The 25,438-nt window shown below is 32.9% G+C and overlaps 2 protein-coding genes across 5 annotated transcripts in view; one reads left to right on the top strand and one right to left on the bottom strand.

Moving 5' to 3' along the window:
* Window positions 1-25,438, bottom strand: part of LOC125055860 (nephrin) — a 434,287-nt gene that overhangs the window by 244,831 nt on the left and 164,018 nt on the right. The gene's annotated exons all lie outside the window — the stretch shown is intronic.
* LOC125055861 (flocculation protein FLO11-like) lies at window positions 14,919-18,050 on the top strand. 4 transcript variants are annotated; one of them, XM_047658516.1, is made up of 3 exons: window positions 14,919-15,290; window positions 16,077-17,153; window positions 17,286-18,050. In XM_047658516.1, exons 1-3 carry the CDS (start codon window positions 14,990-14,992, stop codon window positions 17,798-17,800), a joined length of 1,893 nt encoding a protein of 630 aa, XP_047514472.1. In that variant the 5' UTR covers window positions 14,919-14,989; the 3' UTR covers window positions 17,801-18,050. The 4 variants fall into 4 exon arrangements, with proteins under 4 accessions (XP_047514472.1, XP_047514468.1, XP_047514469.1 ...); XM_047658515.1 differs by having other exon boundaries at window positions 14,923-15,290; window positions 16,077-16,191; window positions 16,237-18,050; XM_047658512.1 differs by having other exon boundaries at window positions 14,920-15,290; window positions 16,077-18,050.

The following is a 25,438-nucleotide window of genomic DNA, read 5'->3' on the forward strand; positions in this document are numbered from 1 at the left end:
TAAATTTTAATGCAATTATTTCACATGCGTTGCTCTTTTCTGAGCTTACTTTGTCTAGGTAGGTATATTATTGCTGGAATACCATATATCATACTGAATTTGCTAGTTGTTCCATAGTAGTCAAACAAGTTGATCCTCTAAAACCTCCTCTTTTAAATTTAAACTTGTGGATTTGAACCTTGACAGTTAATTATTTGTTAAACAGTGCTTCAGATTAGTGCAGAAGCGAAGCGCTTTTTCTTAAATATCAACAAAAATATAAAAAAATATATTTGCCTCATGTCTCTTATTATAATTAAAATGTTACTATATAATTAAAAGGGGAGTTTTACATGCAGTTATATTAACTAACGGGCAACTTAATGTAAATATAGACTGAGACTAACTTTGGCGAGTGCGGGATGTGAAGTTATATAATAAATTAAAGCTTAATCTAGTTATTATTCGTACACAAGACAAACCGGAAGAAGTAACAATTGAGGTTGTACTATTGTTCAAACCTTTGTGTGCGTCTAAAATTAGCAGCGGTTAAGGAAAATTATACTAAACGTTTGCTATATCGGATTTTACCTTCGAAAATAGCAATATAGTGGGAAAAACACAGTTTCTAAAAATAAATATCGGAAGTTAACTTATTATATGATATCAATAAGAAGCGAATTTATTTCGTTATATAGTGTATATATATATAAAAAATATTCGTTTTTTTTAGTGAATTTACCATTGTATATTTAATAACATTAAATTAGCTACGTAGACACCATCTCCTACCACAGTGCACGTGCTACGTGCGTAGAAGCAACGTAGCAATGCCTGTGACTTTTCAAAGTAAAGAAAAACTCATACCCTTAAGCGTACTAATTTATAGGCATTAAATCTTTTACGATTATTTTAAATATGAACGACACCCTATTACTATCAAAAACGTACCTACAGTCCCATAAATAATACTATAGAAACCCTGAAAGCTAATAAAAAAGCCTTAATAAATCGTTATAAGGAAAAACAAATTACCAAGACATAAGCACACTCAAGTAAACACCCACACACTACTTAAGATTCATGTCACATACTCTAATATGCGTAGTTGTTGAGGTTATTGCTTCGTAACATCGTTTCTAATAACGCGGAGCGTGGCCCTCAAAGTTCTAACAATAAAGAACTTTTCTAAGGACATTAGGCCTTTATAGAACACTAACATTGTTACTGACGACTAAGGTTTAAGTGAAATTCAAAATAAACATGAAGTTTAGTTTATCGCATAGCTTGCGGCGTTATAATGTACTAAAATATTGATACACATACATCCTTACCCTATACATAGTCCAATAATCTAGCCCCTAGTTTAGTCTATTACTCTTTCATCAATGCTGTGATGATAAGAGACAGATAGTTAATACGGTGCAGTTAGACTGTTTTTTTTATAAATAACTTCATCTGCCTTGCGATTCTGTAACTCACTTTTCGAACTCTCACAGCGGTTTTCGCAGCGGCGGTCGCGCTCAAATCAGTCGTGAAGCAGTCATTTTACGATTTGGCATTCTGATAAGGAGGGAGCTTGAAGTTTATTGTTTATCAGAATGCCAAATCGTAAAATGACTGCTTCACGACTGATTTGAGCGCGACCGCCACTGTGAAAACCGCTGTGAGAGTTTGAAAAGTGAGTTACAGAATCGCAAGTCTGTAGTTATTATAACACTATTACAGATGTGAATTTTAGTAATTTCTTAAACCGAAATTTAAAACTCAACTCAAACACACATTTAGATATATATAAACGCTTAGTATGTCTTAGTGCGTAATTTAAGCCTTTATTAAATTCCTAAGATACGTGACGCTCGACGCAACGAAAACTGGCTTCAACGATTTTTATTACATTACAGGAGCGTTAAGTAGCTAAATAAATGGAATTTTGTAGAATCGCATTTCCTGAAGGTTGAAAGGCTTAATAAAAAATTTACAACAATATATTCGGTTCATGCTTAATCGTTTATCTTTGATTTAATAAAAATAATTATTTATGAAGGAACAAACAGAACACTTACAAATATAATATATATAACATACTTTAGGCTGGAATAAATATAATTATTATGTAACAAAATTAAAAAAAAATCCATATAGAATGTGCCATAATTGTCTAAATAACTCAATACAAATATGTACGGTGGTAGATGATATACTATTAAACAGCGATCAACAAAGTACAGACCTACAATTCCAGTGAAACATTAATAACTGAATGAATAGAATCGTAAAAATATATTATAGTCAAAAAAAGCAGAAAATCCCTTCTACTCTTTCCTGTCCTGAACTTTTAAACTATTATTTTAAATTGATCCCTTATTCATAAACATTCTATAAACAAGAGGTATACAATGTTTCTAGTTTTAATTATTGAATATCGTTGAGTGAGTATTTATTCAGTAATTATTTTAGGCTAAGAGGGATTTATCTCGAAAACATTAAACACGTGAAGTGGAATTAATTTTTCTTGTTAAGGCATCCGACATTGTTATACACGACTAGCCAACGGGCCGTGAAGATAATGTAACGCCCAGTTTTATCAAAACTTGCCTTTGACCTGGAAACTCAAAGACAAGGTAAACCGCATTATAAACGGATATATCAAGATCGGATGTGCACAAATTAAGAGATGTGAGAGAAATAAAGTCTGTTTTGTATTTATAAAATACTAGCGGACCCGGCGAACTTCGTTCTGCCTAACAGTATAATAATATCGTGTTAACTTTTGTTAAACTTAGTTTAGGATTTCATTAAGGTAATAACATTATATATTTTTTTGCAAATACAGAAATGTTTCATTGCTTGAAATTGCGAAAAAAGAATGGCAGTTTTACACGTTAGGCCTCCTCTCTCTAGCGCTAATTTTGCGATACTGCATCTTATAGCACTTTCTCACATACAACATTTTTTGTTTTGTTATCCGGAGCAAGAACAAAGCGGTAGGTTTCTTTTATATGCGTACTTTTGACGACATTTGCATTCGTAAAATTAATTGATTTATTTATTTTTATTCGACAACTTATCCGATATTTTATTACTCATTATGCTATTCGGAGCAGAGAAGAATCCACAAAAAAAAACTAACATCGGTCCAGCCAATCTTGAGCTATAAGTGGTGGTAACACGACTTTGTTTTATATATTTAGTTATGGTATAGGTTTATTTCTGTTTTATCAAACTATGAGAGTCTAAAGTAGAAGGTTTAAATTATGACTTATTTTTGGAATGTTTCAAGCATAGGTAGTTTCTTTGTCCCGGGATCTAGATGGTTGAAGTTTTATCTTCAACGAATCCGTCATGTATATTGTATAACAATAGCTATTTCTTCTTCACTTGGATTGAAATTACCTTTAAATATATACTGAATAATACGTTCAATTTTCCTATTAATACTGGCCTTACCAGTTTATTAATAGTTATATAGTCAACGATATTTTTAGCTTAGTTATTATACTTCTTTAGGCGAAGAACAGAGACATCCCGTGAATGGGTTACGATCAAAAGTACTGAAAGAAGTTAGGATATTAGAATAACATGAAAAAAATGTATATAACAAATTTAAGCTGTATATTCTAATTTTGTGAAGCTGAGAAATAAACGACCTTTTTATTAAGGCAAAGAAAAATATATAACTATTTCAGGTTCATTGTTAATTTAAAGATTAATCACTATTGACGGGACTCGATAACTTACTAATTCGTGGCGATCTTGTCGCTTATTCATTTAATAATAATAATATCAATGTATTTTATCTCAATAGCTAATCTAAGGAAAATAGTCTGAAAAGTTCAAATCAGTTCAAAATCTAAATAGAACTTTGTATTTACCGTGAAGTCATATACAACTTTTCTTCCGTATTCCATCCAATATCCGCTGTAGAAGGCTTTCGAGCTAACTCGAAATTGAATGAAATATTCGAACCTGCGTGATACGGAGGAAATTAACTTAGCAATCAGTATATTAAATTATTGGGTATGTCTCTGACACTCATGTATCATTTATTACTGATAGGCTATTGAATATTAGTCGGGTGTTTCTGAGCTTTAATAGCTATTGTTCTTTTAAAGAAAAATTTTTTTTACCGGATTGAAGTTATGTATTATTATAAAAATATTGATACTTTTTGACATTCAACACTTTTTGTCTTCAGTCACCGTGACCACGCACGCTGTAAAGCACCCGAAACGTTGGTTAAATTTAAAATTATGTAAAATAATTGTAAATTTATAATAATACATAACTTCAATCCGGTAAAAAAAATTGTTTTATTTAAATGTGTAAAAGTTATGTTTATAAAAGACAACACTAGCTATTGTTCTTGAAAATCTTCTTTCGTGGAATTGGGTAAGAACTAAGCAGCGGAAACCGGATATTGTTGTTGAACCTTACATTTATATATCGTTTAAACCTATAATTTAATTTTTGGATAACATAAAAAGAACTTGTAAAAAAGCTTATAGGAATTGAGGGTGTATTTTACATATGGCCAAAGGATTCTCAAATATAAAAGGAATAATGGCTTATTAGTAACTATAATTTGGGCCCACAAGAAGAAAATATTTTTTAATGGTTACATACATAGCTACAGTTATAGTTACATATTATAGCTATTTTATGGCAACACACCGTAAAAAAACACTTGATAAAAATGATAAATAATTTATTATAATAATTATTAAAATATCTTTGAATAGTAAATAGTATAATTAAAGTAAGATTTACTGTCAATAGTTTTTATAAAAATTTCTAAGCATGTTTTCTTAAATAACAGTACAAAACTATGAATAATGATACCAGGAGTTCATAACTACAAAGAATAATCCAAGTCAATATTTCTTTTCTTAATTATAAGGATTGCGCCAGTCATTCCAATTACGAGATTTATACGTCTTCTAAACCTATTGAGATATTACGGATTTATATTATTTCTTGTTACTATTATTACATTACTCGGTATTAAAGAACATATTTTCATCAAAGATTGTTTTAATACCTCATTAAGAATAATAAACGATTGAATCTTTGTTTGTCACATAGAATGATTCTATTACATTTTTATAACAAGGCAAAACTGATGATTCGATCTCCCATTTAAAACCTACTGCTTTTAAAATGAGACTTGAAATTATGGGATTAAACAAACAATTTTAATTAATATTTAAATTTAAGGTCGCAGAACTTTCGTCTTGCTTAGATTTCTGGTTATATTTTCGAGACTAATTGGTGAACAATGTTTTTTACGAAAAAGACATTTTTAATTAATTCACTAAAAGCCGTCTAAAATAGATTAATTAGTTACCAACTTTTACAAATTTAATTTGAAATTTTCTTTTCTGGAAATAGACTTTACTTGCGTAGGTCTAAAGTGCTTCAAAGAAATAAAGTGCTTGAAAGAAATGGGATTTTATTGGGAATTAAACTTAGGCCAGATTGATTTAGATTCTAAAAAAAATATTGGTTGTTTGTAAAGTAGGTTTACGATCGAGATGTTTACGTGATATTGTATTGGTGATATAAGTTTTGGGAAGTAAGGAATTAATGAAGATAAAAATTTTTTCAAATTTTAAATTACATCTATCGTTTTATTCACACTTTTGATAATAAATTTCGGGTGTAAAATGACAAGTTTACTTATTCGACTATGATATACATTTTTCTTCATACATTCACGGAATGACTGGCAGCGCTCGAGATGAGACGGGAGATCGGTCCGTCTCTCTCTCGTTATACCTGCGATCGCGCTCGTGAGGTTTTGGTGTGACACAAGTTTCTGAACATGTCACCCGACTAAAACGATTTTAAAGACACGTCAAAATATAATGACCTACTTAGGCCGATATATTTATATCTATATATCTTCTGTTACTTACTATATAGTAGTAGGTCTCTTCTATTTGCCTTGAGAATGAGACTTAAGTGGCTCCGGATTGTTTATAACGTTTAATGTATATAGGTTGGAATTCCAAACAATATTTGCATATACCAAACAATTTGCATTAATATTTTTACATTGTACGTCACCAACCAATAAAAACCGATAGCAATTCGATCAGCAAATGCCGAATATTTGCTCTGGTTTCAGAACAATTTGTTTCTGTCAGGGCAGCTATCAATCATAAAACAATAAAGGTAAAAACGGTTCGTAACACCCACTTACCACGAATGAAATCGAACAACCGATATTAATGGCGATAATGTTACCAAAAAGGGCATGTTTTGTTTATTTTTAGTAAAAACCAAAGTTGCGCACTTCACAATTCTTTTGTTTTCAATTCGTCGAATAGTATTAAAATGGAAGTAATTTATCTTGCATATATTAGGGAGCTGTACACCATGAGGTAGTGCATTACAATCTCGGTTGTGCACCAACAATTTTTCTGAAGCAATTAACATTTGCTCCATCAACGAAAATCGACAACACGTGTCAGGCGTGTATACTTTTTTATTTATTCACATTTTTATAGTTTTTACATGGCTACTACCTAGCTTCCATATAAAACTTCCAATTCTTAAAAGGCCGTCAACGCACTCGCGAGCTCTCTGGCATGGAGAGTGTTCATTTGCGGCGGTATCACTTACCATCAGTTGAGCCTCCTGCCCGTTTGCCCCCTGTTTTATAAAAAAGCTGTCCCTGACTTTTTGCAGGACTCTATTATTATTCTTCTTTTTCACGTGAATATATTGATCGTAATACCAACTTATCTTCATTAAAAAATTCAAAGATGCACACTGTAGCCATGTAGTAAAGTATTGTGTAAATAATATAATCATTTTTTTTCAATTAGCTTGCATTGTTGGGCTATTTTTTATAAATAGTCAGTGTATAGTCATTAAACCATTATTATTGAATCATTTTAGAAGTAAACCCACCTCGCCAAGTGTTGACAATCTTATCTATTTCTAATCGAAAGCGTTGTCAGAATCTAATTAAATGCCACTATCGTCAAATGTAGTATTATATTATCGTAGAAATACAATTATTTTGAAATATCAAATAAATTTAAGTGTGTTTAAATATATATGAAAATCTTATAAAGTACAATAAAATCTAAAACAAAACAAACCATTATATAAATTACATTTTCTCGTCACCGTGATCTTTTAGCCTAGAATCTTGTCTAGATTATTTTCCAAGGCAAACCTGAGAACCAATTCCCTTAATGCGCGCTGCGGAATAAAAACTCGGAAATCCATTTTTAATTTCCGTCTACAAAACACTTTAGCCACAGTAAATAGAACTTATTGTAGCGTTTTCCTTGTCGAATACATATAACAAACTTACTTCGATTAATAAAAGTCGCCACGTTTAACTGTGAATTGTAAACTAATACAAAAACTGTTATTAATGTTTCCAAATAATTAATATCTTTTATGATATTTTAGGGATCTACAATTTCGCTTAGTAAAAACATCGTGAGGAGACAGGTATAAACACAAAATTGACGACGTGTTGGGCGATAATAGGTTTCCTAAGAAAAATAAATATTGTTTAAAATATTTTATTTATAAGGGGTTGTAATGCCACTGTATGTATGTATATTTTTTTTATGTAACAGGAGACAAACGGACAGGAGGCTCATCTGAAGTTATGTCCGCCGTCCATAGACATTCACATGCCAAAAGGCTCGCAAGTGCGTTGCCGGCCTTTTAAGAATTGGTACCCACTTTTCTTAAAGTTGAATTGGTTCGGAAATAAATCTGTGGGCAGCTGGTTCCATAATATACTGGTGGTGCGCAGCAGAAACTGCCTCAAAAAACGCTTAGTTGAGGAACGACGGACGTCGAGGTGATACGGGTCGTATTTCGTTTTCAAGTGACAGTCGTCGAGGCTAAACCGCTGTATGTTAAATACGGTCAAGTGGAAAGAGTTGGTACTGGGGAGCTCCCGCCCAGAGGTGAGAACAGCACTCCATATGAACACACCACGCTTTTTAGAGGCAGGCAATAATTTTTACTATTTTTCTTTTTATTGATTTTATAGATAATGGATGACGACTTACTTACAGTAATTTAATATATTTCATATTTTGAAAAACATATAAACAAAACAAAACGAAAACATAATGAATTAAATTAACAAAAGCGCGAAATTTTTATTGATATTTAACACTACCTTCAAAACGAAAATTTGAGCAGTTTTTTCCCTGGATTGATACAATTAATTGAATGTATTTCACTTTCCGTTGCATCATTTATTATTGTTATATTAATTAAGAAAAAAATTAAAATCTAGACGTCAATGTTATCAGGCTTTGTTGGCGCGTCAAAAATAAAAAGAAAACAAATGAATATCCGCAAAAGCCTATTTTTGTATCGAATGACACATTAATCAATACTATTGACATGTATACGTAAGACTAATGCGATGGAACGATTCATCATTACCCCTTTTCCTTGTAAGATATATTATTTTTATGTTTGTGGAAGTTTGATTATCTTGAGTATACTAGGGGAGAATAAGAATAGCAGATTACTGCTTCAATATTGGGAAAGGAAATATTTTTAAAATTCCATGTTAGAAAATTTCACTTGGCAGAATGTTTAAGAGTATTACAGAATTTGTTTACAAATATAAATAAAACTGCGAAGTTTATTTAGCTAGCAGTGTTTAACTATTTTTAATTATTATTGTGTAGGGGAGCGTTCAAGTATTACGTAACGAATTTTGGGAGGGGGGGGAGGTCTATTTGTAAAACGTTACGATGCGGGGAGGGGATTGAATTACGCGTTATTGTTAATATTATATTCGATACCGGTGACTTTTAGGTATTTAAAGAGTCACTGGGCGGTCACGAAACGTTTTACTATTGGGTACAGAAAAACGTTACACGCGTTAAATGGGGGGGGGGGGTAATAATCAACCACCATTATTATGACTTTTTATAGAATAAGCAACCAATGTAGGTAATTTTTGATTATTAGTTATAGATAGGGACGTCTTCACAGGTATATGACTCCTCCGTAAATAGTTTAATTAGTTTAATCTATTGTATTTTTAATTAACGATATATTCACTTTAAATAAAAGGTCTAAAAATCATACTTTTATTAGTATTTGTCATGTTTTACGAAAATTATAATGTATGGAATTATTAATATTTTTTCGTCACTCTCTCACTCAATAGCAGTTGTGTGTTCAAATGAGATGGTTCCCGCAACATTGCGTCAAATTGTGTTTTGATACAAACACTTATAGAACATTATTTCAAGTATAAAAAAAGGCTAAGAAATAAAAAGGGTTGTAGCGCCACTAGCCTTATCACATACAGCTGAGTTAGTGTGTGTTAGTGTGATGAACATTTAGGAGATAAACAGATTGGTTTTCAGTCTGCCGTAGGAACTAATTTTTTCCTAAATGTCTTAGTAAAAATGTAAAGATACAAACAGATGTCACTCTTTGCTTCATCTTCTCTTCTACTACGAGAAAGCCTTTGACAAGGTTGATATTTTCCATCTCACCAAAGAAGATGTGAGAAAGTATTTGAAGAGGCGGGAGGTCTCTGATTTTGTTTAAGCAGAAGTTTTAAATATTAAGTATTATTTGTTATTTCAATTGATAAATTTCAGTTTTCTTTCGTTTTTTCTTTATATATTGTCTATTAATGTACTTACTTGTTTTCTGTTTCGTATCTATTGTTTATCTACGTAATTTGTTTTGTCTTTCTGTATTGTCTTTATGTTTTATAATATGTATGTTAGCCGTAAGATTACTTATAATTAAATAAATAAATAAGGTAAAGCACTCATCTAAAGCTCTAAACTTTATTACACCAAAAACAACAGTCACTCGACCCGCATCCGCGAACGACTGACCCAATCAAGGAAATGATAATAAAAATGTCAAATCGAATTTGGTTAGCTCTCATTACGGGTTTCTATAGTAAAATGGTAGCCGTGTTGGGATTATAAAGGTAGGCCTCATTGAGTTATCGTAACCCCCGGGACTAAACCTAACCTACGTCAGCTAATTCAAAAAGTTTCCTACCGCAAAAACATTATTTTGTTAACCTTTTATGTAAAACCTTAGGGGATATAACGAGATTTTCAATATTTTTATCAGTGCATTATTTTCTGTGTATTTAAGCGATATATTTGAAGGCGGACATAGTTATGTTGCGACGTGTGAACTTAATGCAAATTACGTTGGCAGGAAGTTATTGAAGTTATACTTCTTTAGGCGCGTTATGAAAAATTGATGACAGAAAAATTTTACGATGCGCGCGCACCGTGACACAAAATTAACAGGATGAAGTTGCCCATGGAAGATGCTACGGCAATGCCAATGCCAAAGAAGTATAACTTCTTACGCGCGTACATAAGTACACGCACCCTTTTATATATACATTGTTAGCTGTAGCCGCCTTCATGCTCTACAATATTTTTTTTATTGTGTTTTTTTATGTAATAGTAGGCAAACGGGCAGTAAGTTCACCTGACGTTAAGTGATATCGCAACCCATGGACACACACATTGCCAGAAGGCTCGCAAATGCCGGCCTTTCAATAATTGGTTTTCTCTCTTCTTGAAGGACCCTAAGTCGAATTGGTTCGGAAATACTTAAGTGGGCAGCTGGTTGCACATAGTGGTGGTGCGCGGCAAAAACTGCCTTAAAAACGCTCAGTTGTGGAACAACGGACGGCGAAGTGATACGGATGGTATTTTGTATTCTGCCTTGACGTCCGGTAGTGGTTATGTATATTTCTTATAAAATAATCCTAAGAGGAAATATATCAGGATAGTGAGCTTTATTTTAAAAGTTTAACTGTAAGGTTATAGAAATTGTAAGCAGTAGGCACACTAGCTTAGCGCACGTCTCTCATAGCGAGTTCATTCGAACCACAGTGGTGTGTACTATTGTGTATATGAAGACAAACATTGTGAGGGAATCAGAATGAAGTACAGTAACGGTGAGAAAAAGTTATTTAGAACATACAGAAATCTGCGACCAAGACCCTAGCGTCATTGGGTTGGGTTATTTTGAATTAAGAAATATAAAAATTTTACTGACTTGACAGGTCCACTCAATCTGTGTGTCTACAAAAGACCATTTCAGACTGCAATCTACATGGTGTTCATATAATCTTGTTATGTCTGGACTTTTAAAGAGACTGTGACCTCTGAGTTTGTTTCGGCGTTTCTTCTCAGAGGAGATAGGAAGCGTCGATCTCATCTAGTTTAAAAAAATATTGGTTGTTTGTAAAGTAGGTTTACGATCGAGATGTTTACGTGATAACGTCTTATTGGTGATATAAGTTTTTGGGAAGTAAGGAATTAATGAAGATAACAATTTTTTCAAATTTTAAATTACATCTATCGTTTTATTCACACTTTTGATGATAAATTTCGGGTGTAAAATGACAAGTTTACTTATTCGACTATGATATAAATTTTTCTTCATACATTCACGGAATGACTGGCAGCGCTCGAGATGAGACGGGAGATCGGTCCGTCTCTCTCTCGTTATACCTGCGATCGCGCTCGTGAGGTTTTGGTGTGACACAAGTTTCTGAACATGTCACCCGACTAAAACGATTTTAAAGACGTTGTCACGTCAAAAAAATAAGCTTGACGTGTAAAAGTGTTTGTACAAACCTACTTACAGAAAATAAATCATTTATCATTTGGTAAATAAAATATCTTCCAGGTAGTAAAACTCGCTACATAAATCCTACACAACAAACATATTAACCGATTTCTTGTCGCTAACCACGTGATTGTTTAAAATCACAACCCGAGTGCGCCCTGATAAGATTTATGTACTGCTTTTGACACTTAATTTCGTTCGCCTTTTGATGGTATCCGTTATTTTTCTGTTCACTGTAAACGGAAGTTAATAGAATTTCACTCTTTAGGAAAGTCATGCGTGAAAATACGTGCTGATGTGATGGTTTTTGTTCATTAATTTTTTGATTATAAAATTAGCGTTGGAGGACATATATCATGCTAGGTTATTTCAAAAGTTTTACTTGGAGCTTACAGAAATCGCAGGCAGTCGGAACAGTAGCTTGGCGCGTGTCTGTCATCCCTAAGTTTTGTTTTGTTTCTGTTAGGGGCAAAGAGAACTCTTGGGCCGTGGGGTTAAGTGCACATCAGTGCCCCAGAGCTGGTTCTTTCCTCGCTCAATGAATAATAATCGCAATACAGCGAAGCTGCCTGCATTAAAAGAACACTGCCACAGGGACCAAACTTTTCAATTTTTTTTAAATTTCTAATTATCAAATTTACATTTTTATTATGTAGGTTAAGAATATTGTAAATACTGTATATTTGTGTGTTGTTATATATATTTACTCCCCATTTTATGGAATTTAATCTTTTATTCGAATATGTATGTAATTATTTGCCTCGACCTTGGCGATGAAAGTTTCATAAAATTATTTTTTTGTTTGTATTCACAGATATCACTGCTATAGGTGCCTAAATGTATGTATCTTAAGTTTAATCGCGTATTTTTGTCTAAATTAATCCTCTGCCTCTTTTTATCGGGACGAAAACACAATTTGACAGAAAGAGACAAAAGAGAATAAGTTAAAGTTAGTAAGCTAGTTTAGATATAAAGAATTAGTTCATTTTGTACCCTAAATGTTGGCTGTATTAAATTATTAATTTTATTACAATTGACGACCTTTTTGATTGTCTTGAATATGTCAAATTAGCTTTGAATTTCGTTATACGAAAAGGATATCCAATGCAAATTTTTTACTTAATTGTTTCAAATTTAAATAAATTTTATATACCTATTTAATAATGTAAATAAATATATATATTTTTTTTATTAGTGAAACTTTTTTTGTGGATATGTCCAATGTGTCTATTTATTTTATGTTTTACATTTATTTTATTTTTCTGTATAGTGATGTATCTGTTTAGTTTCCTAAATAAATAAATAAATAAATAATGAACCCGTTAAAACCAATTATTGTTTGTAAATCACAAATACTTGATATCCACAGGAAGTTATCTATATCAGGAAGGCATTATGTCAAAGGAGAGAAAGAGAAAATTATTATATTACTTACAAAAAATAAAGTATGGAATTCCTGGAATCATGCTCTACCAGCAGTTCGTAGCCAGTTTGTAAGGTATCTAAGATCAAAGCGTTCTTAATAAGCTTTGAATCAGATATCCTCCGTCCGATATAATATTCTGTTGAGATATTGATATCAAGGACCGTTATAATTAGCCTCACCTTAATTAGCGTCGTGTAATCTGCGTACACTTGACGTGACTTAAATATTCTTTGATGTCTTAATTAGAAATGGAATAATTAATTATAGTAAATTTTTAATAACGATATAGATAGATTAACACGAAGTGACAGATTATTGTGTACGTTTAAAGTCAAAAGGTAAGAAAGAAGGTGAAAGAAGTGCGGTTAAATTATTAAGAAAGAAACATTTATAACGCCCACAAAGAAAGATATAATCCTACTAATATTATAAACGCGAAAGTTTGTAAGTATGGATTGATGTTTGTTAATCTTTCACGGAAAAACTACTTAATGGATTTTAATGAAACTTTACAATAATATAGCTTATACATCAAAATAACACATAGGCTACAATTACAAAGATATTGTCCAAATTGTCCTAAGTACTAGTCTAGTAACTAGGAAAAAATCTACCATCTGCAAGCTATTCTGGCGTGCGCTGCCAAAACCGCTAGAGTTACATATATGTAATGTATGTTGGAAATGTTTATGTTAAATATTACTACAAAAAAGCCCGCCATAATATATACATATATATGTCTTATATGTAAGCCATTATAGCCAAAATGGTGAACCATAACTTTTATTAAAATTGATAATTTATTTCAAATGCACATTTGGTAATAATAAATTGATTCCTAAATTAGAATAGATACTTTTATCGCTTTTTTTCAAGTAGATAGAATATCCGCTACATCAATTGAATAAATATTGTATTAATCCTGCGTCGCGGGCATCAGCTAGTTCAATATAATAATTAAAAATATAGCAGGGAGTGGTATTAAGGTTAATTTGGCCTCATTCAATTGCTTTTTCTTTTAAACCACGTTTTTTGAAGTTATACTTCTTTTGGCGCGATGGAGAATAATTGAGTGCATTTATAGATTTGAGGTTACTTAATGGATATATATAATTTTTAATGATTGCTTCTGTTGATTCCAACTATTCGCGATTTCAACAAATTGAACACAGCGTATCCAGAGCTGGATATATTCGGTAGTGGGCTGATCGGTTTTAGAGAAAGCATTTGCAAGTGCCTTTCTCAAACCTAATTTCGCTGTTTTGATGATGATTTTTCTTTTTTTTCTGCTCTAAGTGCCAACAAATTTCTGTAATTTTTATTTTATTTTATTGTGTGCTTTTACTATCGTATATGTTTTAATTGTAATTTTTATTTCTATTTAATTTTTTTTGTGTGAAACTTATGCTTACATTAATTGTCACACATTTTAGATGCGAGATTTTTTGTAAAATAATTAGTAATTTTAGTACTGTGTGTGATGTTATAAGCTTAAACTAAATAAATAAATAAACTAACATAGTTCCAAAGAAGTATAACTTCTAACGCGTGAACATAAGTACACACACTCTTTTTTAATAAGCATGGTAAGTAATGCAATAAAGTAGTTGTTTACTTCATAAAGTAGTTTATAAATTTCAAAACGATATAAATATTTAAACTTAAGCACTTGATTCTGACGTGATACGTTGATAAGAACGCGAATTTTTTTTAATAAATTGTAACATTAATGAGATGTGATGAACAGCTACGTTGTCATGTTATTACCGTTTAATGACACGTTATGTTATTTCCAACTCTAAGGAATATAATGATCGTTTTCCTCAAGCAATGTTTACTTGGAATTGTGATGTTTATTTCCTCTTTGACCTGTGGTTTGTAACGGCGTCATAATACATACGCGTTTTAAACATACCAGTCGTAGTTTTATCACTCGAGAGAGTGCGTGTTATAATGGCCAACAAGTATTTGTTGTGCCTATTAATATTTGTTGCTTTAAATTCTGTAAGTGGAAAGTTTGGACGCAGTGGTGGCTCTAGAGGCTCCAGTTCTGGAAGATCATGGGGACGGAGTAGTAGTTCAGGGAGGTCTTCTTGGGGATGGGGTTCTAGTAAACCAAGCTCGGGCTCCAGTCACTCTTCATCTTCGGGCCACTCAGGATTTGGATCCAGTTCACATGGCTATCCATCATCAATCGGATTGTCAGGCTCTCGATCTAGCGGATTCAGCTACCCATCATCGTCAGGGAGAGGTACAAAACATTTTTAAAATCGCTCTCTTTTTTTCCCTCCATTTGGAGTATAAACTTATCAGGAACTAATAAAAATATAGTACTAATAGATAAACATAAAGATAGTCTTGGAACTTGTCTTTCTTTTTTTTTAAAGACAATTCACACCAATTGACCTAGTCCCATGCTAAGCTGGTGAAGCTTGTGTTATGGGTACTAGGCAACGGATATACATACATATTATAGATAGATAGACATATAAAAACATATTTAAACGCCCAAGACCTAAGCACAACACCAAATGCTCATCACATCGATGTTCGTCTCAGCTGGGGATCGAACCCGGGACCCATGGATTCGCAGTCAGGGGTACTAACAGCTAGACCAATGAGTCGTCTTTGTCTTGTCTATTTGGGTAAAATACATAAAATAGGACTCAATACAATAAAAATATACATCATTGGTTTTTGTACTAGGCTTTGCAAGCAAATTTCCGATATGGTCTAGTGATATGATAAAAAAATTGATCTTGAAAATACATGTCCGTGTCTCTGTTTGTCTAGAATTAAAATATGTTTTATTGGGACACATATTTTGCATGAATTATCAGATTATACTTTAAACTAAATATTTAAGCTAGCATAGTTCCATAAAATATTAGTTATTAAAAAAGGGAGAATGTTATAATTTGTAGCACTACGTTGAAACTGCTATTAAGAAAAGAACCCATATTTCGGTATACAATTTATATATTCTTATCACTATATGTTGATCGAATAAACTGTTAAATAAACCCTTAAACTGTTTTAGGAACAGGCTCCTCCTACCCATGGTCAGGTGGATTATCGGGTTCCAGCTCCAATAGCCATTCTGGAGTAAGTTATCCGTCGTCAATCGGTCTATCTGGTTCAGGAAGTGGAAGTAAATATCCAGCATCAAACGGTCTATCTGGATCGGGAGCAAGTAGTAAATATCCAGCATCAAACGGTCTATCAGGTTCAGGAAGTGGAAGTAAATATCCAGCATCAAACGGTCTATCAGGTTCAGGAAGTGGAAGTAAATATCCAGCATCACACGGTCTATCAGGTTCAGGAAGTGGAAGTAAATATCCAGCATCAACCGGATTATCAGGAAATCATCAGTTTTCAACTAGTTCGGGAAGTGGAAGTAAATACCCACTCTCTACTGGACTCTCTGGGTCTGGAGGTAGTAAATATCCTTATTCAACAGGACTCTCTGGTTCGAACAGCCGCCCTGTATCAACTGGTATTTCAACATCTAATACAGGATATCATCCTACAGGTCCACAATATCCAAATACTCAGTATGTTAAACCTCCACAAACCATATCTAATTCTAATTCTGGTTACAAACCTACACATATAGGATCGTCATATAGTAGTGGCTCTTATGGAAGTCATGCTTATGTGCCAACTTACTATACGTCTCCTCAACATATTTATATCACCCAATATAGAGATTCTGGAAGTCGTTATAATGACCTATTAACTGGATTAACACTGTATAATTTAGGACGCTCTCATACACATTACCATGATCATTATTACTATGATGACTACTATAGGAGAAGATATAACTCTGGAACCAGTTCATCTTATCGCCCCTCTGTTAAAAACAACGAAGATGCTCATTGTCTATTAAGAGTAAAAGAAAGCGGTAAAACAGAAGAATTAAGAATACCTTGTGAGATTGTATCAACATTTACTGAAGGTAGTAAAAAAGTACCTCAAGAAACAGTTCGTATAGAGAGTACAGTATGCCAAAATATAACAGTATCAAATAAAACTCCGATAGAAGCTAACTTAACATCCGTACCCACTTCAACAACTGAAGCTACTCCTTTATCCGTTATTCCTGTAAATACAAGTTTAAATAACGCTAATGTGACAGAACCGCTTACATCAACAGTTGCAACTACAAATGTTACAACACCCATCCTTTCCCAGAATTTTACAACTTCGACAGAAACCATTCCTTTGAACGAGAATGATACTTCAACTAGCACAACTGAACTCAATAATATAACTGAATCAACCACCCCTTCATACTCAACGGAAACGCATCCTTCATCTGCAGTTGGGAATTCCACTACACCAACAAGTAATATGACGCAAAATATAACAGCTTCAACCGAATCCTCTGCCTCAAGTGCATCAACAATTAATCCGTCCGTAAATAAAACAATAATTAATTTAAATGATTCAACTACAACTGCACCACCAAATGTTAAGACAGAGTTTACAAATTCAACATGTACAACAACGACAACAACACAGTTAAAAGATCCTTTAACCATAAAAGGTCCACCACCAAATCCCAACGACATGGAATGTGAAGTTGAAATTGTAACAAAAGACCATCGACTTAGATCAAAAATAGATTGTCTCACATTAATGGAATATTCAAAGATGCCAGAACCAAAAAAAGATTCGGGGATTTTACCACCCAGAGACAAATTAAAGTCATGGTTATCTAAACCACCGTGGTGGTTATCTATCTTTGTTGCAGTGTAAATTTATTTAGAATAAGTATTAAAAACTGCTTATATATATTTATATTCTAGGAAGCTTAAAAAGCTTTTTTTTTAATTTGTATAATACGTAACATTGTGACATTTATTTGTTAAAAAAGCTCAAATAGTGATAACAATAATATTATTAAATATAAATGTAAAAATTAGTCAATATTTGTTACTATTAGTGTATAATTTTAGTAGTTAATGAAATGCATTTACAAAAAGTTTATTAAACTGGATTCAAAACACTGGCCGTTTTATTTTCCATTAAATTTATATAATTTCTAAAATTGGTACATAAGATATTCTTTAAAATTACTTCATTAATAACAAAGCGATAACAATGTACAGACAATATTTTAAGTTGAAAGGTTATCTTCATTGAGATAGTGAGTGAACACAAATATTAAATGAATAACATTATAAATTGTATTATCTTAGCTATAAGTATTTGTTGTTTAAGTTAAGTTTAAATACGTTTCATACTTCATTATTGACGGATATAATCCAAATTATACAACATTTAAAGGGTCTAAATATAATACAAATCATTCTCTTTTGATATGTCTCGCAGACTACGAGCGCTAAAAAGCACTTATGATGTTATGTAAATAAAGTAATCATTTTGCGTATACAGGCCCCAGAATTATCAATTAATTGTGTAATACGCGTGTAGAACAAACAAGCCAAAGATATAAATAAATCTATGAACTAAGTCTCTTCACTGTAACATCATAGGTCATTACAATATAGCCTAACTTAAGACTAATAAGTAATTTAAGTCTAACCTAATTTACTAATGAAGATATTATCATACGAAAGTGTCCAATAACACTTCTCTGTCTCTGAGGCGAAGACTTGTTCTTCGGTTAAGCACTAAAAAAGAACATGGACTTACTTCTTACTAGGCCCGTAATGACAAGGTCGCCCGTGGAAGTATTCATAACAGACATTCCAGGGAGCATTGACTTTACTTTGTTTTGAAATAGTTGGATTATTTGATGTGCTCTTACTGGTACAGCCCTAAAGCCAACAAGTCATAAAGTCTCAATGTCGTAAATTATTTTTCATTTATAATGTGAAATGCCTTCCAAGCAACTAGGACAACTTTGTGTCACAAAGATCAAACTCTTAGCGTTTCATTGCAACATGGACCTTCCATCGCAGCTAGGTATTCAGCGTAACACCTAGTTACTTAGCAGAATTTTAGAATGGCACTATTGCGCTGACAATAAAGACTGGCTGATAATTTGGTTTTCCAGGTGAAATAAACGGTGGAACCATCTGAAGGCAAGTACCGTTTTATCGAGGGCTATTTAAATCAATTTCTTTAAGCCATTATTCATATTTATTTTTAACATTTTTCAAAGTAATTTTCGTGATTAACAATCACAAAAACAAAGCCTTTCATAAAATGAGAATAGCTTTCAATCCGATGGCCATAATGCTACTTAAACCGCAAAATAGTTTTAAATTCGTGGCCATAAGTTATAAAACTCTTGCTATTACACTGCAGGAATATAAATTTTGTGCATATTTTGTAGTTATTATAGGTTGGTGTGTGCAATTTGTTAGATCGCAAAATGGTTTTGCATGTTTAGTCGAAGTTTGAGCGTGGTAACTGTTTAGAATGACCGTGTTTCGAACTCTATTATTGCATCTAGTATTTATGGTGGTTATAAATAAATGGATGTTAAATATTAACTAACATACACGGCGATGTATAAACAACAGTACTTATGGACTAAAGAAAATCATATAGAAGTGTTTTAGTGTCAATTACGTCTTGATTTGTTAAGTGGATTTTAAGGAAAATTTCATGATTCATTTATTAGCCAGCAGGTTATATAAAAATTACAAATCCAAATTATTTTTCCTTATTATACAATAAGGAAATATGGCTGGCTATGTGTGTGCACATTCACACATTTACACAGTGCGTGTATAATTAATATTTTATTTTGTATCATGTATATAATGATGGCGAGGTCCTGGCGAAAAGAACATCATGGGCAAATTCGGATTTGGCCCGAGAAGTAAAACGTGGAGAATGAATGCTCAATCTGGCTCATGAAAATAATTTAGCTTTCACACATCCCTTGCCAGATGCCACAAATATTAAATTGATTGATTACATTGCAACAAATAGTATAAAACTCTTCCAGGACAATGGCAACCACGAGATGGAAAATGGAAAAAATAAAACAGAATAGGAATAGGAGGCAACTTTGACAAGAAGAGGTAACATTAGAAATTAATGGAAGCAACTGGCAGAGGCCTATGTTTCACAGGACACGCTGATCACCAAAACCGGCACATCTAATGTATTAAGGTGGGAACTGACCAAAGTTACGATGTGTAATGTAGCATTCGCATCGAGCGTGTAACGCATCGAGCATGTTACGCTGTGTATTAAAATCGGCGTAATATGCTCGTCAAACGTCTGTGCTCCGCTTTCGCCGGCAGTATTCACGAGATGGCCGACAGCGAGGACGCGTTGGTATCTTTGATTCTACTTAATTATTGTTTCTTCCAAATTAAGAAGAAGAAAAAACGTTACTGGAGATCAAACTTATTTAAAAACAGAGGCGTATGTGGTGGTTTGTCATTGATAGCAACTTTGAAAAACCAAATGATTACTGGACAGTATAAAAACTTAGTACGCATGTCTCCGATCGATTTTGAAGAATTGTTGAATTTTTTTGCTCTGGATGAGCTGGGTTCCACAACACTTCCTCTTTTCTTCCATTTTATAGAAAAATACAGAGATTTTTCTTTGTTCCACTCCATGTTTGATTGATTGATTGATTGACGTGTGATTACTCGCGACGCGCGTGCGCTCGGGACGACTTTTGACAAAGACCGTACTGACCAAACCGCGTAACACTCAAAGGATTCGCCAAAAAACCGACTGCCGGGTGGAGCACTCAAAGCGAGCAACGAGCGGCTCGTTGCTCGCTGGTTTCCCCGTAACCCGACGTACTGACTGCACGAATGCTCGCTGTGTAACATTACATTACATGTTACATTACACCTCGTAACGTTGGTCAGTTCCCACCTTTAGATTCAGTAAGGTTATGTAACAAAACAAAATGTTTATTTATATTAATTATATATATTATTGGGTGTCAGCAATAGGTGTAGGCTTAGTAAAAATAATAATATAATTGTGATTGTCGATGTTTGGTTATATATAGAAGATAATACTTTAGTAAAATAACAACGCCTGTTACTTTTTGATAAGTGATACCGCCGCCCAAGGACACTCCTATTGTCAGAAGGCTCGCAAGTGCGTTGCCGGCCTTTCAAAAATAGGTTCGCTCTTTTCTTAAAGTTCCCTAAGTCCAATTCGACTTACGTTCGGAAATACTTCAGTGGCTACTAGGCGAGTCGTCACAAAGCGGTTAGTGCTGACTGCGTCTATAGCGTTTCTGTCCTAAGTATTTTCTGAGACAATATAAAGCGATAGGTAACCTCCAGGGTCTGTGATTGTATTCCTCAACTGCTTTGCAAATCACTGAAATCGTCACGCAATTTTTACCCAGAGTTACTAAGTTTGATTCCTAGAAAAACTGTATGGACGAAAGGCTGATCGCTTACTAGCGTGTGTTCCTGAGAGGTTTGTCAGGATTCAATGAATCTAAAGTTACCTACTATAGAAAAGCAATGACTTCATTATGAAAGATTTTGAGTCCCTAAGCAAGATGGTGTTGAAAATCACAAATGTATTTTAAAAGTTACAAATATAATTTAACCATATTTAGGCGAACTCAAAGATACTATAAAAACTATCAAAAATGGTACAAAACAATAAATATTTTTAAATTTTTGTGGCTAAGCTAAATTACCACGTTAATAAATCACCATTCCTGCAGACTTACCTGAAACAAACAAGTAATAAATTAAGTTTAAAATGGAGCAATTAGTTTGAAATTAAAATTTTACAGTCATTAATTCAACCTAATTAAAACGATCTCGAAAAATGAAAAATCGTAATTAATTTTATACATTTTAAGAAATACAAAATTTTGTGTTAATTATGTTAAAAAGTAGCTAGCTATGCCCCACGGCATCGATTGCCTGAGCGCGCTCAAGAAAGTTTCTGCTTTTAAATATTAATATGTTAACATTTTACGTTCTTTGCTATAAATTTACATTAGGCGTATTTGTAACAATATAATATAATTGCTGATTAAATTTATTGCTCACTGACTGAATTTATAAGCGTAGTACTCATAATTTGTTACAAAAAGATTTAGGTTTTCCCTTTCTTGATCTTTTTAACGGTATGTCATATTTAGACTAGTTATAAGTTACCTATTGCCATTGATATACAAAAAACCCAAGATGCACAGTCTCATATAAAAGTAACGCTCGAAAGTGTCCCGAAACACTATTTCTGTCCATAACAGTATATGTTACAAGCATATATTATTGCAAAATCAACCTTACGCGAATTGCTTAAAGTTGTTATTACAACGCAGTCTATACGTACTTAAAGCAATAAAATTTTACGACCGACCGTGGTCGGTAGGACAAGGTATTGAGTGGAGTCGAACATGACTTTTTTATTTACAACTATTTAACATAATTTTAAATTTATCCGACTTTTCGGGTGCTTTACAGCGTGAGTGGTCACGGTGACTGAAGACAAAAGGTGTTGGATGTTAAATAGTTGTAAATTTATAATAATACATAACTTTAATCCGGTTAAAAAGTTTTTTCTTTAAATTAAAAAAAAATGTTAAATTGGCTACCTCCAGACCCACACTTTATATAGCGTAAATATATTTGTCAAAAACTACACACAAAAAAGTTCAAGAGTACATAAATTTATTTATAAAAAAAAAACACAAATAAATAACATCGACTCCACTTGTAGACGCGAGACTATTTGAAATGAGCGCACAATTTAGAATGTTGCGCTCATTTTTTGAGGACGTTTTTTTGACGTTGAGTGTGCATCTTGGGTTTTTTGTATATCAATGTCTATTGCATAAGTATTCGATTACTGTAAAGATAAAAATTATGAAATAAATAATTTCTTCAAGTAAAACATGCATAAAGCATCAAGTGCTTACAAAGATCGAAGAGAGAGAGAGAAAGATCAGAAAACCCTAGGATTTGGCCTCAGATTTCAGTGTCTGTTATTTTTTTTTCTTAATACACCGGCGGCTAAGACATGCCGATTTCGTCCCAATAGTATCCTTCACCGTATAAAGGGATAATTTATGCACACATAGAAAGAAAATTGTGCACAGTCGTAATTAGAACGCACACTCACGGCTGAGAGTCGCCCAAACTTGGTAGAGTTGGTACACTGCTATTAACAACTGCAATTAATAATTGTATTTCTAGTAGTTTTAGTACTGAAATTATCTGTTACACCATCTGAATGAATTTCAGTAAGTAACAATGTTACCTTACTTTTATATATTTGACATTTACGACGTGTCAGTAATATATTTATGTCAATAGAAGCCTGTTTGAATATATCGGATTCCGAGAAACTCCAGTCAGTATGGCAGCGAGAAAATCGAAACAGTTCGTTAGAGTGCTTGTTAGTGCAGTGTATTTTGGGAACTAATTCTTACGAAGCGACATGTATCTCGTATTCTAGAAGTCTGAGGAGATTGCGTTCTCGAAAAGTTAATATAAGAAGTTTTTGTTTTAAATGTATTAAACATTCAAATCTTTAATTCAATCAAACACATGAGCATATACTCATCCATAGGACATTGTTTTACTTTAATTTAGGAGATCAAAACAAATATCGGTCCATCATATTTTTGTACGTTGTACCACAAATACGTGTTCTGTTTCTACAATTATTATTAATGAAATTAAGCAAACGACCAGTTATAACATAGAAAGAAAGTTTTGCTAGCAAAAGTATTTTTAATGGTTATATTATTTTTATTTAAGATAGGAATATGTTGTTCTTTAGTTACAAAACTATAATAAGTATAGTCATCGATAGGACAAAATTGTTGAATTTTTTATTGTTTGTAATTATTTACTTTTATTTAGGAGTTCAAAACAAATATCTGTCCATCATATTTTTGTACGTTGTACCACAAATACGTGTTCTATGTCTCTACAATTATTAATGAAATTAAACAAATGACCAGTTATTACATAGTAAGAAAGTTTTGCTAGCAATAGTATTTTTAATAGTAATACCTAGTATTTTTATTTTATATAAAAGATGTTGTGCTTTAGTTACAAAACTTATAAGATGGCCTAAAGTAAGACGAGGTGCTCGTGTGAGCTAGTTTTACAGAAACCTTTGAAGGCCAAATTGTAGGTAAAATAATTGAATGTTAGAACTAATTTATTAACCATTAGTAGATTGATATCTCGTGACAAAGATTAATGAACACCAGATTGAGATCAAAGGCCTTATTTTGTGAATCGTCTAGACTTTATTAAAAATAACGGGACTGCTTTAGTTGAAGGGAAAGTGTTATTTTTTTAAACCAGGGCCAGCGGGCAGGAGGCTCATCTGATTTTGAGTGATACCACCCGCTTATGAACACTCTCAATGCCAGAGGGCTCGCGAGTACGTTGCCGGCTTTTGAAGTAGGATCGGTTCAGAAATACTTCAGTGGGCAGCTGCTTCTACATAGTGATGGTGCGAGGCAAAAACTGTCTTAAAAAATGCTGAGTTTTTTTTACGTAATAGTAGGCAAACGGGCAGGAGGCTCACCTGACGTTAAGTGACAACGGCCCATGGACACTCACATTACCAGATGGCTCGCAAGTGCATTGTCGGCTTTTTAAGAACTGGTACGCTCTTTTCTTGAAGGACCCTAAGTCGAATTGGTTCGGAAATACTTCAGTGGGCAGCTGGTTCCACATAGTGGTGGTGCGCAGCAAAAACTATCTTAAAAACCGCTCTGTTGTAGAACGACGGACTTCGAGGTGATACAGTATATTTATATTCATGTATAAATATCTAAATTGAATTTACTTTGGTGGCTGTGCCAGTGCTGTATGTAGTACAAGAATAATTTCAATTCAAACGAATACTGACAAATATTGACTAAATATACGTATATATACTGTCTTGCATCTCTATTATATGGGAATAACCTCCGATTGTTTCTTTGATTATTTTATTGGCAAGTAGATGATACCTGTGTTTTCTCCATTTTAACCGTCTATGCGTAGGTCTAGAAAAAGATTTCCTCCCAGTTTGCCTTCACCATTGCACAGATGGAACCAAAAATTGATTGGTTTATGGGATTTGAACCCGCGACCGCTAGAGTGAGAGTGCCCGCTCAAGTCGCAAGGCAATCACTGCTGATAATAAATATGTAATTCATCTGAAAAACCTGCTTGTATTATTTTGTGTTGTCTAAAGTATCATTTTTAAACGCTTTATAAAACTGCTTTTCTTATTTATTACAATCATTTAAAACTTATCGACTTTGTATCATCAGTTCAACACTGGAAAAACAAAGCGATATTTTAATTTAAAGTCTGATTTATAAATTGATAATTTCTGAATGAATTATAAAGTTACATTGATTGCACTCAAGTGATGAGAGATATAAACGATGATTATATTATTGGATCATAATTCACTGTACAATTATTATCGAAATTTTTTATTTCAATACATAATTAACTG

This window comes from Pieris napi, chromosome 14, assembly GCF_905475465.1.
Source record: "Pieris napi chromosome 14, ilPieNapi1.2, whole genome shotgun sequence".
NCBI lineage: Eukaryota > Metazoa > Arthropoda > Insecta > Lepidoptera > Pieridae > Pieris > Pieris napi.